At 36.8% G+C, this 15,026-nt stretch overlaps 1 protein-coding gene across 4 annotated transcripts in view; it reads right to left on the reverse strand.

Moving 5' to 3' along the window:
* The window catches only part of LOC6031086 (acid sphingomyelinase-like phosphodiesterase 3a), a 129,594-nt gene that overhangs the window by 52,366 nt on the left and 62,202 nt on the right, over positions 1 to 15,026 (reverse strand). For all 4 annotated transcript variants that reach the window (XM_038262463.1, XM_038262462.1, XM_038262461.1 and 1 more), the window contains exons 3-4: positions 5,613 to 5,681; positions 3,229 to 3,388 (exon numbers count right to left, since the gene is read on the reverse strand). In XM_038262463.1, coding sequence (XP_038118391.1) covers positions 3,229 to 3,388; positions 5,613 to 5,681 — 229 coding nt within the window. The remainder of the gene's footprint in view (positions 1 to 3,228; positions 3,389 to 5,612; positions 5,682 to 15,026) is intronic.

Genomic DNA, 15,026 nt, shown 5'->3' on the forward strand with positions numbered 1-15,026 from the left:
CATTATGCACCTTTCCAGTTGTTTTGCAATCATAAATTTCCAAAATTTCTAAATATTGCCGAAAATTTATTTTTTGCGAGTTTTTTTTTTTGGTGCTGAGCATTGTTATTTAATTAAAATTTAAAATATTTGTGTAACGAGCTTGATTGTTTGAGTTGATTAGCTTTCTATTTTCTTTAATTTTTTTTTCCAGTTTTAACAAAATATATTTGTTTGCCCCCTGATTTTTCGAACCAACTTTAAAGGGGGTGAGGAGGGAGGGGGGGGGGGGGCGACATAAAGTTTGAAAAATATTTGCAACGGCCCTCAGCCATTCCAACAATATATTTTAAGTTTTTGTTTCATCCTCCTTGAAAACGTCTCAAACAATCAAAGGGCAAAATTTTTCAAAGGGCTGAAATTTCAAATTAAAAAAAAATGTGGAAACTATTTAAAGTACATTTTATTTCGTTATATATTTTTAAATTACAATATTTTTTTATATTTATAATTTAAATACATCTTTTGAATTTTAATTATAAAGAGCATTTTTAGATTTTTTGTTAATTTTGAATTTTGGTATCGTTGATCGGAACACAATACAAAAAAACTCAAGGATTTTTTTATTTTATTTAGATTTTGTTAAATGCAAAAAATAACAGAAAATTGTCTGATCTTCTTGAAAAAAAAAACTCTGAGATGAAAATAAGGGGCACACCATATATTAAATTTTAAAAAATGCATATTTCCACGTTTTTCACAAAAATATGTTAAATTGCCAAACAATTGGCAACACTGCCAAATAATTTTTAACCAACTTGTGCTACAGCTCAAAAGATGTAATTTTTGTCATCTAAAACATATTAAAAATCAGATTTCTCAAAAATAGTAGTGTGAAGAGTCAAATAATGTTTTTTAGAGTGTAACTATTTTATATTGTTAATTTAAGTTCAAGTTTCATTATGAAACTGAGGTTTTAAGCTAAATTGAATATGAATTGCTTGAAAACATATTGATTGGTTTAACAGATGAATAGATCTAAAGTATGTATTGAAATGGTTCAACCTGATTTTTTATTGTCAATTGGGATGTCAACTAAAATCATGGGGTCGTACAAAGCAAAAATTTCAAGATTGATTATAATTTATCAAGAATCCTTGAAACAGATGCTTTTTTTGTCCATACTTGGATACCAGAACGATTTTTAATTTAATTGCGCTTACTTGTGACATGGAGTTTTAATTTGCTTGTTCATATCCAAAACCATGCTATCCAACCAGGTTGTCAGATATATCTGGGAATGCAAAATTTTTCATGTGCCTGCCAGAATAAAAATTAACTATTATTTGAGGCAGATTTTAACAGATTTTTCATTTTCTGCGAATTTTGAACATATTTTTTATTTAAATGAATGAGTTGCATTGAAATTCGAGAAATTTTGCAAATTTTTATTTTTAATGAAACTTTTTGATTTAATTTATTTTTTTGAACACTAATTTAACCACCAGAAATCTACTAGCTTTTGAATTAGTTCATATCCTCCTCCCCTTCTTTTCATAATTGTAAAAATTTCATCTTAAGGTTTTCCCATATTTTATCAGTACCTGGCCAATTTTTTGAAATTTGGACCTGGCAACCCTGCATCCAACAGTCTGACATTTCTGCTTGAATGCTCTTCTCTAGTTTACACAAACGAATGAACGCATCGTAAAGTCTCTCTCTCGTGGTCGTTTGACTCTCTCCATCTCTCTCATCCGATGCGAGCACGTTCGTTTGACATTCTACCGAAATTTCGAACACTTGGCATTGCAAGAAAGAGAGAAGAGAGGGAAAAAGAAAAAGAGCATGTGCCTACGTGTTGGACGGCTGCTTGAGTGTCGAGCTCGGCTTCTTTCGTATCGACTTCGTGTGTGCGTTTACTGACGGTCGCTTCGTAATGACGGTCACAACAGGCTCGTTTGATAAATATGTTTTTTTTCCTTTTTCGTGATTATGAACACCTATTACTCAAAGCGGTTTAAAAAAACTTAATAAGCATAAAATGGAAAAAATGGTTTATTGAACCTTAAAAAAAAATGCTCCAACATTATTTGTGCCAGTCTAAACAATTCGTTTTTTGTACTGAAATTATCCATTTAAATGCGCACAAATGTCCCAATATCGGGTTTCACCGGCAGTACATAAGTCTTCCTCTCCAGCCAGGGCAGGTGGTGGCTGTTGCGGTGTGGTAGATATTATGTACGCACCTTTACCACTGCGCTGACTGCTGCCGGTGGCATCGAGGACGTCTTTCTTCTGTACTCTTACCCGCAGCCATCGTCGCCCGTAGTAAATCTTGAGTGTTCTCGAGAGGGGGGAGAAGACACCCAACGGAGGATTTCCAGCGGCGAAACAATTTATCTTCATTTTGTGTGAAAATCGAAGGTTAAGGGGTGGGACACCAGGTTTGTCATTGAAAACTTTTCGCAATTTTATTTTTGAAATCAACAACATTCCACAAAAAAAGATTCACTTATTTCTATAAAATTGTACTTTTAATGTTTGAAATCAATCACGATCATTGAAATATTCTAAACAAGAGTGAGCGAAAATCTCCACCCAGCAATCCCAAAACATGTAACCCCGTAGGTGAAGTTCACACAATGTCACACTTCCAGAGGCCTTCCAGGACCTTGCCACCAATTCGACGGAAACGCTTCCCCGGAGGCGTTCGAGAAAGGTGTCTGACTTCCACCACCACCACCACCTCCAGCCAAGAAGTGTTTATTATTCATAACGTGTACTTCGGGGCGACATTACGTAATTCCACGTGATCAAATATTCAGAATGCTAGATGACGCATAAGAAGCCGTAGTCGACAGTTCTCCCCCGAAACAACACAACAGCCCCGGGAGCAACACAAGATTGGGAGAAAAAAATGCGGAACAATCCGGTGTATCCGGAGTATCGCCACTTCTGGGGAAAGCCAGGTCGGCATCCTGTGTGTGCGGAACGATGATTTGATTTATTCGATGTGAGATTTTCTCTGTTCGTTTTTTTTTTGTTTTTCCCTCGAAAAGCATATTGAGACAAAATATATATTCCGAGGAAATGGTGTTCTGGGAAATCTGTCAACTTCCGGCGACATTCGGGCATCGAGGGGCTTTGGAAGCAGAACCGAACAAAAGAAAAAAAAAGAAGAAATCAATAACGGGGAGATTCTGAGAAACGGAACACTTTGGGGATTTTGACTTGATCGAGTTCACTTACCCGGTCCACAGGACAAATTCGACGTTATCGCCTTGCTTGGATTTCATCGCTTGCGTGGCCGACTCGAGCAGACTCCATGGGCTGTCGCACATGTGGTCACCGTACGGGCCGGGCCGTTTCGTGTTGCTCGTGCCCGAGTGGTGCTCGTTCTCCCAACAGCCTGGCGGAGGGGAGTAGACAAAACGATTAGTTTGATTAGACAAAAACAATTTATTTTCATTGGTTTTTATTCGAAATTTTTGGCAATTTGTCAAAAAATATTTACTGCTTTAATAAAAAATCCTAAAGGGCTTTGAAGAGATGGATTCAGCTTAAAAACTTTATTTGTTAGAAAAATTAGTGCCGTTAAAAGTAACAAGTCGCTATATTATAGAATTGATGGTGTTCGCGGGACGCTACTTTCACACTGAAAAAATAATTTATTTATTATTTTTGATAACTATGACAGATTTTTGGGCAAATTTCTTGTAATACCAACCTGAGTTTTTAGCACCAAGATTTTTTAAAAGAACAATTCTCTGAGATTCCGGTCATTCGATTTTTTTTTTTTTGTATTTTTTAATTCGACTGAAACTTTTTTGGAGCATTTGGTATGCCCAAAGCAGCCATTTTGCATCATTAGTTTGTGCATATAATTTTCATACAAATTTTGCAGGTGTCCATACATAAAAGATGCATGACAAATTCAAAAATCTGTATCTTTAAAGGAATTTTTTGATCGATTTGGTGTCTTCAGCAAAGTTAAAGGTATGAATATGGACTACACTGAAAAAATAAATGATACCAGTAAAATTTTTTTGGTGATTTTAATTTCGCTTTTCGTCAATAAACTTGATATACACGAAAAAAAAACGATTTTTGTTATGTGTTGTAGGGGACATCAAATTTTTTGAATTTTTTAATCACTACTGATTTTTTTTTCAAGAAATCGAAATATTGGTCTTTTAAAATTTTTAGCTTCATTTTTCTATTTAAAATCGAATTTGCAATCAAAAAGTACTCCAGTGTTATTTTGATAAAGTGCTTCGTGTTCAAGTTACAGCCATTTTTAGGTAACTTTTTTTTCAAATAGTCGCAGTTACTCATTTTTTAAATTAGTGCCCAAGTTTGCCTACCCTTGAAAAAATATTTTTGAAATGCTGAGAAATTCTCTTTATTTTGCTTGTTTAAACTTTGTTGATACTACACTTCCTTGCCCTAGTTACATTTTCAAACTAACAGGTTTTATCAAGGTTCTGAAAATCCTCATACGACCTAAACAAGCTAAAAACTTAAAATGTTCCTAGGGTGCTGCAATATCACCATGCAAAGATTTAAAAACAGGACAACTGATGTTTTCTACGTCTCACCAAAACAACCCACCATTTCCTTATGCCGGATTCTCAGCAACTAATGGTCCGATTTTCAATGTTAAAATAAAAAACATTCATTAAATTTTCCGATCTTTCCGAAAAAAATATTTATTTTTTTTTGAATCAAGAGTAACATTTCAAAAGAGCCAATTTAAGTCATAAAAATAAATGTTAAAATATCAGACTCATCAGGTCAGGTTAAAGTGATTCATGATTAGAGCAATAGAATAAAAACACTTATATTTATTTGTTTTCAATTGTACAAGAGCTGAAACAAAATGTAGTTTTTCAAAACATTGTCATCCATTTTTTGTAAGTTATATTGAAATTAAACAGCTATATTTAGTTCGATAACTTTTCATCTGTTATGATTGAGCTACTGAAGTTGATCCAATCGACAAATTTAAATTAAAGTTCATTTTCGGTAAAAAAAATAGCTCAAACTATGGATAAAAATGGTATGGAATCAGCTCAACAAAGAAATGCCTTTATTGTGGCTATTTTTCATGGAATTATTTCATGTAGGAGCTTAGTTTATTAGAATTAATCGATAGCTTTTATATCTCAAATTTAAGCTTTTAGATAATGTTAGAAAATCAAATTAGACCGACTTCAGGGTGCTAAATTCTTAGCTTCGAATTATTGAGCTGTGTTGTCTAATCCATTTTAAAAATCATTAAAATGTCCTTTTTATTTGGAAAATAACCAAGAAGCCACATCTTTTGCCAGCCAGAATTCCAATATATCTGTAACGGTCAGTGCATTCAAGTGTAATATCATTTGCTGCTCCACTTCTGCCACCGGACGGAACTGTCAAGTCCAGTACCAATCAAGTGCAGCATACCATCACACAGATTATGACTAATGGCGCACAGCCCATACAATCCTCCCCCTCCTTTTTCCTGTTGGTATCGGATTAGTACGACTTGAGCAGCAGAAATCACTTTTCCAATATAACCTTCACTTTGAAAAGCTCTCTCTGCAAGCGCAAACAAGCGCAGAGCAAAGCTCAGCTCTGCTATAAATACTTACTTCGGAAAATATCCCCCTTGGTGGTGTAGTATGAGTCGAAATGTAAATCCGTTATGTGCCAGAAGTATCCTGCAAACGATTCCGAAAGGGAGAAAGAAAAAAAAAAGGATAAGAAAAGGAGAACCGTCGATACAATGCTTGTAAATATTGAATCCAAATAAAAAGAGCCAAAGCTGATATACTGATGTGTGTACACACTCACAGAGACACACATTCACAGAGAGAGAGAGAGATATTCACTATCAAAATCGATAAGCATACACATATTTCACTGGGCTGTCGGAAAAGCTGAGTGGAATTGAAGCTCCATTTTCCGAAACTGGCTTTACTGGCTATTTGTGTGTTCGTTCCAGTGTATTTGTGTATCGTTGAGACAGACTCTCCAAACCATGGCGAATCTTGTTTATATCGTATTTTTATTGCTTCTGGACGTTGATATGGTTGGGAAAAGAAACGAACGAAATATAGATCCTGGATATTTTTTTCCCGCCATCGAAATAATTGGTTTGCAATATCAACTGATAACATTCCGTCTTGCTTTTCTTTTCGAAACGATAACCTTTAAGGAAGCAGCTGTTGAGAGATTTGTACAGATATATGAAGGAGGGCTGTGGAGTTGGAGTCTACAAATGTTAGCTTAATTCATAAACTTTGTATGCATATTGTTTTTGGAGTCAGAGTGAACTAATTAATTAAAATTAACTCATAATTTTTAACAGAAAGATGCATTTTCGTTGAAATTCTTCAGAATTTCTTGTTGTAATATTATGGAAGAGCTATACGATTCCAAGATTTATTTCAACCTGGAAACAAACCATCTTTGATTGGCAGAGCACTTGTAGCAGAACGATTGCGTTTCCGTTTGCAGAGATCCTCAAGAAACATTCCAACCGTACACGACCAGACCTCTCCAGCCGCAGAATCTCGCCATCTGTCCGTCCCACCCAGTTGTCTGTCTCCAGTGCATCTTCCCGGCAGGCACCGGTGGCAAAATGAGATGGAGAAAGCCCGAGCCACGACCGGAGCATAAACCGGAATGTAATGGAGCTTTTGAGAAATGATTGAATGCCTCATCCAGAATCCAACGAGGCGGAGCCCTTGTTTGTTTCAAACAGCACTGATGTTCTTCGCGTGTCTTTGGCGGAGACTCGACTCGCCGTATATTTATTATTGATGAAATGCTTCAGCATCGGCAACAGAAACAGAAGCGGCATCAGTACCGGCAGAAGCAGCAGGGATTAAGATAAGTACCTTTGTGTGTGGGAAGGAGCTTGTTACCAGCAGACACGCTCTCGTTGCAATACGGCACATTCTGGCGAAGCTTTAGTGCGAGGTTTCGGCGGCGAGGAAAATTCCCCACGGGAAACTTGGCAAGAAGTTGGTGGAAGGTGAGGGAGCGCGCGGAAGATGTAAATAAAAGACGACGTTACCCAATTTGTTCATCGATTTTGCGAAGTGGTGCTTTGATCAGCATCAACATTGCGCTCGAGGGAATTTGAGAGTCGAACATAACAGAGGAGTACATTCCAGGTATCAAGAAGTGAGGAGGAAAAATGAATTTAAGAATATGATTGTTATTTATTTTTTTTGAATCCTCAGTAAAATTAATTACGTCTTTTGTGTGCTATCATGTGACAACGACCATTTAGTACTTTTCGAGAAAATCGATTTTTAAAGTTTGATGGGAAATATTTTCAAAACAATGATTGATGGAGTAAAACTTTTTGAGGCAATCCAGTTTCAACTAATTTGGTTACACCAATTGAAAGTTACAGCGAATAATGTTAAAGTGTCACAAGTGTGCATAGAATTTTCATGCAAACTAAAATAGGCTTAAAACAAAAATTTAACTAATTTTATCAGTTTATTTATAAAAAAAGAAATCATTACATTAAATAAATGAAAATCATCATAAATTTGTGAAAAAAAAACAAACCAACAAACAAACTCGTACATCCACAGTTAACGATCAAGCGGATAATCCTTTCGAAAAAAAAAACCGAGAGGAAGGTACTCTTTGGCAAGAGTACTCTCGCGCTTACAACAACAACAAATCGTGTTCATTCGTTCATTGAAACAGTTCATCCCATTGAGTAGCTTGTATGGACAAATGTCCACCACTTGGTCACCAAACCATGGTAGCCGATACGGCAAAGACACGATTCAACGAGCCGATGGTCTTGATTTGAGTCTCGGTATCGACACTTTTTTTTTGAAGGGTGAACTTTTTAGATAATGTATCCATGAGTAAAGTTCTCTCGACAATTTCGGGATTTATCCTCTCCTCCCGTTCTTAGAACCAAACCTTGCTGTTTATCCTCTCGTATGCCGATGCCCAGTTCTGGGTGTAAAACAATCCAGCAAAAAAATAAAAATAAAAGAAATATGGAGCATGGATTTATCAAGAGCATTCTCTTGTATACAGATTCCCAGTTCTGGATGAAAAGATGTATTTAGCTTATGTGAAATGGCTCAGAATTTGTCAAAATTTGAATACTGAATGGTTTTGACTCAGTTGCTTGTAATATATGCCCTTTTTTCATTAAACCAAACAGATTGAAAGGCAAATAGTGGTTTTGGAGGAATAAGAATCGTTTGTGAACCTTAACAGTAGAGCAATTCTTTACGAAAATGGTATGTTTTCTTCAATTTTAATGTTAGTATTTTTCAGTCTGACTGAAACTTTTCTGTTGCCTTCGGTTTGCCCAAAGAAGCCATTTTGTATCGTTAGTTTGTCCATATAATGTTCCATACAAATATTTGTAATTGGCAGCTGTCCATACAAAAATGATGCATGAAAATTCAAAAACCTGTATCTTTTGAAGGAATTTTTTGATCGATTTTGTGTCTTCGGCAAAGTTGTAGGTATGGATACGGACTACACTGGAAAAAAATGATAAACGGAAAAAAATTGGTGATTTTTCATTTGACTTTTTGCCACTAAAACTTGATTTGCAAAAAGCACTATTTTTATTTTTTGATGTTTTAGAGGACATCAAATGCCAAATTTGAGTATTTTCCAAGTTGTGCAAAAAATCTTTGACCGAGTTATGATTTTTTTTAATCAATACTGATTTTTTGAAAAAATCGAAATATTGGTCGAAAAAAATTTTCCACTTCTTTTTTCGATGAAAAATTTTTAAAAAGTACACCGTTTTCAAATTAAATATATTTTTAGGTGAATTTTTAAAAATATTCGCAGTTTTTCATTTTTTAAATAAGTGAACATGTTTGCCCACCTATGAAAAACATTTTTTTTGAAAAGCTAAGAAAATTCTTCATACTTTGCTTTTTTTGAACTTTGTTGATACGACCCTTAGTTGCTGAGACATTGCCATGCAAAGGTTTAAAAACGTGATTTTTTTAAGTCTCGCCCAAACAACCCACCATTTTCTAATGTCGATATCTCAGTATCTAATGGTCCGATTTTCAATGGTAAAATATGAAACAATCATGAAATTTTCCGATCTGTTCGATTTTTTTTTGAAATTTAGACTTACATTTGAAAAGGGAGAATATTGAATGATTGGCCCTTTTTAAATGTTTGTCTTGATTTAAAAATTTTAAAAATAATTTTTGAAAAATCAGAAAATTTCACAAAAATATAGAGAATTTTCTCAGATTTAAAAAAAATTTTTTTTTTTCAAAATTGGGCATACATGTGCACACATTTTTAAAAATGAAAAACTGCGACCATTTTCAAAAAAGTCACCCAAAAATTAATTTAATTTGAAAAAGATGCACTTTATCAAAATTTCACTTAGGTACTTTTTGATTGCAAATTTGATTCTACATCGAAAAATGAAGTTGAAAAATTTTTGCGACCGATATTTCGATGTTTTGAAAAATCAGTATTGATTAAAAAAAAAATCATAACTCGGTCAATGATTTTTTGCACAACCTGGAAATTTCTGAAAAGTTGGCATTTGATGTCCTCTTAAACATACCGTAAACCAGGGTGACTTTGATAGGATTTCAATTTGTTTTTAGAATATTTTCCAACAGGTAAGGTTTTTCTCAAGATTATTATTTTTAAAACATGTACTGGGGTAGGCCACACAAAGTCCGTGCACTATTTTGGAAAAAAAGTTTTTTCAATAGTGTTTAGAAAAATAGTTACGTTAAAAATTCTTGGTTTTAATTCCGGGGTGACTTTGATAGTCATAGTTTTTCTTGTTAAAATCATTTTTAAGATGTTCAAACTTTATTTGTACGTTAAATGTACCATCACTAAAGTAGCTGATATAGTTTGTAAGAAAAAAAATCAATGCTTATATTAAGTTAACTAAGTTTATAAGCATTTTAACAAAATACATATAAATTTTAGGTAAAATTGTTAAAAAGTCGGAATTTTGCCTGAAATTTGTTAAAAATAGTTTTGTTTATAAAATTATCGATTTATATTGCATTTTATACTGAATTCGAAGCACGAATCACAAGTTTTCACATTTTACATGAAATTTGTTCAACTGAATTTGCCTATAAATTTGGAGATTTTTTTTTAATTGTGTTTCAAAAACACATATTTTTTATTATTTACAAACTTATTTAACCTTCTCCTAGTAGAAAATTGTCCAGAGAATTCGAAAATGCATTCCGTTTTCCGATTAAAAATCATGTTCATTGAGAAAATCATGACACTTTGAGAAGTTTAAAATAATGACTTATATCCACATTTTCTTAACTATAGTTAACTAACTTTATAAACTTTTCAAAAATTTATGAAAAGTTCTTCATGAGGTACTTTGAACACTTCTCTACAACGGTCAGTATGTTTCTGAACCATTCCATTCGTATTTTAATTGTACTCTTCGTTTTGCGGAAAAATCACAAACCTATCAAAGTCACCCCGGCTATCAAAGTCACCCCGTTTTACGGTATCAGAAAATGAAAAAAAATAAAAATAGTGTTTTTTTTCTAATCAAGTTTTAGAGACAAAAATTTAAATAAAAAATCACCAAATTTTTTATTCCGTGTATCATTTTTTCCAGTGTAGTCCGTATCCATACCTACAACTTTGCTGAAGACACCAAATCGATCAAAAAATTCCTTCAAAAGATACAGATTTTTGAATTTTCATACATCATTGTTGTATGGGCAGTTGCCAAATTTCTATGGAAAATTAAATGGACAAACTAATGATGAAAAATGGCTTCTTTGGGCATACCGAAGGCACCAAAAATGTTTCTGTCGGATTAAAAAATATATAAAAAAAAAAATTAATGACCGACGGCTGAGATAACTGCTCAGAAGAAAAGTTATACATCCAACAAGTGTTTAAAAAAATGCTTTGTAGAAATCAAACATTACTGTTTGCACTTACCGTAACACTTTATTTGCTGGTGCATATGAAAGTGGCGAAAACCAGGGAATGTAAAAATTGAAGGCAAAATGGTAATTTTGCAGTGCGATCAAATTTTTTTTATTAAACAAGATTAACAAGATACCAAAAAAATAAAAAATTAAAAAACAAATCTCCCCTTCAATTTCCAGGTAAACAGCACCAAAAGGTTTAATTTCTCAGGACTAAGAAGAACCGTTTGATTCTTTGCTCCTGCTTTCCAACGGTCTACTGCGAGGCTATACACGAGCAGGATGCAAATTCGACTGTAGTGATTGTTGTTTGGCCAGTTCCGGAACCACGATTGGGACGCACGACGGAACGTGACCGGTCCCGGGAAGCAGGGATTTACCGAGCACAATGTAATCAAATAGTCGATTTCCAATGGGCTTTCCTCCTCCTCCTTCTCCGTGTTTGACGAATGGTGAAGTGAAACAATGCGCTTTCTTCCCGTTGGCAAATAGGTTGGAAGAGCGGCGCTGCCGGCTTTCTTGAAGAGTCTTCAATTGATTTCCGGAGAGCATTGCAAATAGGTTGCGTCTTTGTAGATTGAATATTCTTCGGTCTTGTACTGGGTTGGTGATTCTGCAGTTGGAGTGTTTGGTTCCTGTTCCATTCTGCAAAGTAATTCCAATTTGAAATTGTTTGTCAAGTGCAGTCAGGCGATCGAGATTGATTGGGGAAGATTGTTCAGCATCGATGGAGAAATCAATTTCTTGTTATTATCAACCATACCAGGGTTGTAAAGCTGTTTTTGTTGAATTGCTAGATTGAAATCTTCCACAAATTGAGCAGACCAAGATTATGAGTGTGGTTCTCTTTTATTGCGTCTTACTTCATATTCTACAATACTCACTAAGTTCCAAGAACTCGCCGAGGAACAAATGCCAACGCTATATCTGATAAACAATTCTCCGAACGCAAAATGAGTGTTGTTTCCTCCACAATTCTTTGTCGCCCCGCACCTTCACTTTATCTTCAGCGAAACATTGTTTCTCTAGCAAAAAAAAAAGGAATCTTTGCCCTCTCCCGCAACTTTTCCAGATAAATAAAAGAAAAGTTCCACCGCACGCGAGCAGCAGCACCCACACATCTTGATTATGTGAGGTTTCTTTCTTCTCACTTTATATCGCAGATTACGAATGTTACCGCGGCGCAAAACAACGAACTTTCTGCTGGCAAAGGTGAGCCAACCATTTCCCGGTATGAGTTTTTTTTTTCGCCCGAGTTTGCGGTGACTTTACGAGGAAGCAAGTATAAAAGTACAAAACAATAAAGATGAGCACATTGTGTCTTCTGAACCGAGGGTGAAACTTTGGGGAAGTTGAAGTTCTGGGAACACTAAGGGGAGTTCCCAAGTGGGAGTTCAATTGTTTGTTCTCGAAGCGCAGCATCCTCGGCATCCTGAGGTGTGAAATGTCTCGCGAAGCTCTTTCTACCAGGGAGAGGAGGAGCGGGAACCACTGCTGGAAGAACAATACAATACAAGATCAAAGAGCACAAAAGACAATGAATGCGAGGGAAAAGTACAAAAGAAAGAAGCTTTTTTTATGCTGGCTCGTGAACCCAGCTTTTGCCGCAGTGTGTGTCGGAAAGTCGACAAAAAAGAAAAGGGGGGAAAACGGTCCAATCGAGACCGGTTCCGGGCGTCACCGGAAGTGGACGAGGGGGGCACGCGGCGGCACGCGAGTGGCCTCTCCAGAAGCAGATTGTTATTTAAATCGGCTTCCGTCGTGTCGTGTCGCGTTTTGCTCTTTTTAGTTTTGCGTACAATGGTGCTACGAGAGGAACCCACTTCAGACGGCTGCATGGCGGGAGGACATCTGTTCGAGCCGAGCGGTGCATTGTTCCGTTCGTGGTGCAGTTCTGCGAGGAGAAAGGTGGGTTTGAGCTAGACAAATGTTTGCTGTGACACGCGCGCCGGTTTCACCTCTCCGCTTGGGACAAATTGGATGCTGGAATTTTGATCGTGGCGTGGGAGCAATCGTTGAGGAAATTGTGTGAAGCTGCTTGGAGAAAAAAATCATTTTATTACATCGCCAACAATAATTAATTGTATTTAATAAATTTAAATTGTTATTTTCCCTGATGGAGAATTGTCAAAACTAGCGTGTAACTTTGTGTTACACACTATTGTGTTTTTTTCTTAAATTTGTATTGCGTCAACCGCAGGAATCAAACCAGCAAACTGATGAATACCATTATAACATAGAAATAATCCCACTTACGATACCACGACAAACCGCAAAGTTACTTCAATGAACTGCTGACAGACTGGAATCTGAAAACTTACCAACGACCCATTAATCGTTCAACACCGCAGTAAAACACGTCAACCAATGTCACCAATAAGATGAGCTCAGTGCTCGCAACCACCACGCAAGACTTGCCAACTTATGTAGGGCCATTACAACTTGTTTAATTATCCTGTTTATTCTCAGCACTTCGTTGACGTTCTTCCCATCGAAAGCCATTCCCGCAGTATTCTTGATCCTGAGATCCACCACACTCCGGAGGGCAGCCCCAGGACAAGCGTCGACATTAAATTCCTGGCCAAGATCCTGGGATCATCTCACCGCAGCTGCAGCAGTAGGTAGTCTAGATGAACGTGATTACCAGCACAACCACAGCAAGAGCCCTCCGAGGAGAGTTGGTCGGTGTGCGGCAATTAAATTTTGTCGATTTTGTAGCTGCACCTTCTAGGGTTGGTCCGGAACCTGGCTAGATAATCCTTCCTGGGGAATGGCACACATTAAAGTGGAAATGCAATCATCATCTCTTCAAAACTGTGCGGCAATGTGGTTAGGGAGTGTGCGCAGTGGATTAGGGTGTCCTGGGGTGAGATTTTCTTTGGGATAGCTTGAAGTACACCTTGCTGCTAGTTGAGCACCAGGTTCATCCCATTAGATGAAAACATGCAATGCTGTGCACTGAAGCGGAGAGATTTTAAGAGCTTCCATAGCACTGGGACACTGAAGAGCTGGTAGAGCAAGTTTCCTCAAAATGGCAAAACCTCTTCGGTGCCGGTGCAAATGTTGATTATAAAGTAGTAAAAGATGAATGAGAGCGCACTCTGTTGACGTGCAGCTTGGCTAGTGGCGATGGGAATTGAGAGGGCTCCAAACGGGGGGACCCCCGGACAAAGTAGTGCCGAGGAAGTTCAGTCATAACTTCGTCTTCTGCCGGTGGAGAGGCACAAGAAAGCGGGCTGTCCCCGGAGAGCCGTAGTGATATGTTATGAGGGATTATCCCCTCTTTACGTTCGAAGCTCAAAGAAGGACCTCTTGTTGAAAGTGCACTGTACAACGATATTACTTTTGAGATGTGTTAATTTGAGCAAGATTATCCGGAGATAAAATCCTTTGGAAGTGAACGGAAAATTCCTCCTTTTCAAAATCTGAGCTCCTCATGACACTTTCCGGTAATGGTTCATTCATTTTAATCCCATCAAAAAAGTACCATCGACTTCCAAATTACCCCCAACATCATATAAAAACAACCATACACAATATTATTTTTTACTTAAACTCATGGCGATGGCGACGACGACGACGATAAATGTAACTGCCAGTGGCGTCGAAACGAGGACCCCCAATTATTACGAGCCATTATCGTTCTCGTCGATTATGATGAGATTGCCCTGCCCCAGGTCTAGGGTGGATTGTACTCGCCTAGCTGCCAGGACATGGTCGATGTTCGCCCCGCAGGCGACAAACGTCCTCGACCGATCGTTATCATTTATTAGCCCCAACCCATGAGTCAACGATAGTAACGGTTATTTCACTGTTTCACGCACTGATTTTTGGGATGAGGAAAAAATTGGTAAAAAATATACCAAAGACAACGTCCTTCCGTGTATTTCACCAAACCCATAATGATTTATTTATTCGCAAATTTATGTCCTGCACCGCAAAAAAAAAACGTAACACCATCTTGTCCTCGGATATTTTCGCAAGTCGTTTTCCCCCTCAACACCGTATGAATGCGAATTATGCAATTAATAATCTGCTCGCCATAAATTTAACCAACTCTCGCCCAAGAAACAGATCGTCAAGAGTGGTAACGTGGTCAAA

This window comes from Culex quinquefasciatus, chromosome 3, assembly GCF_015732765.1.
Source record: "Culex quinquefasciatus strain JHB chromosome 3, VPISU_Cqui_1.0_pri_paternal, whole genome shotgun sequence".
Taxonomy (NCBI): Eukaryota; Metazoa; Arthropoda; class Insecta; order Diptera; family Culicidae; genus Culex; species Culex quinquefasciatus.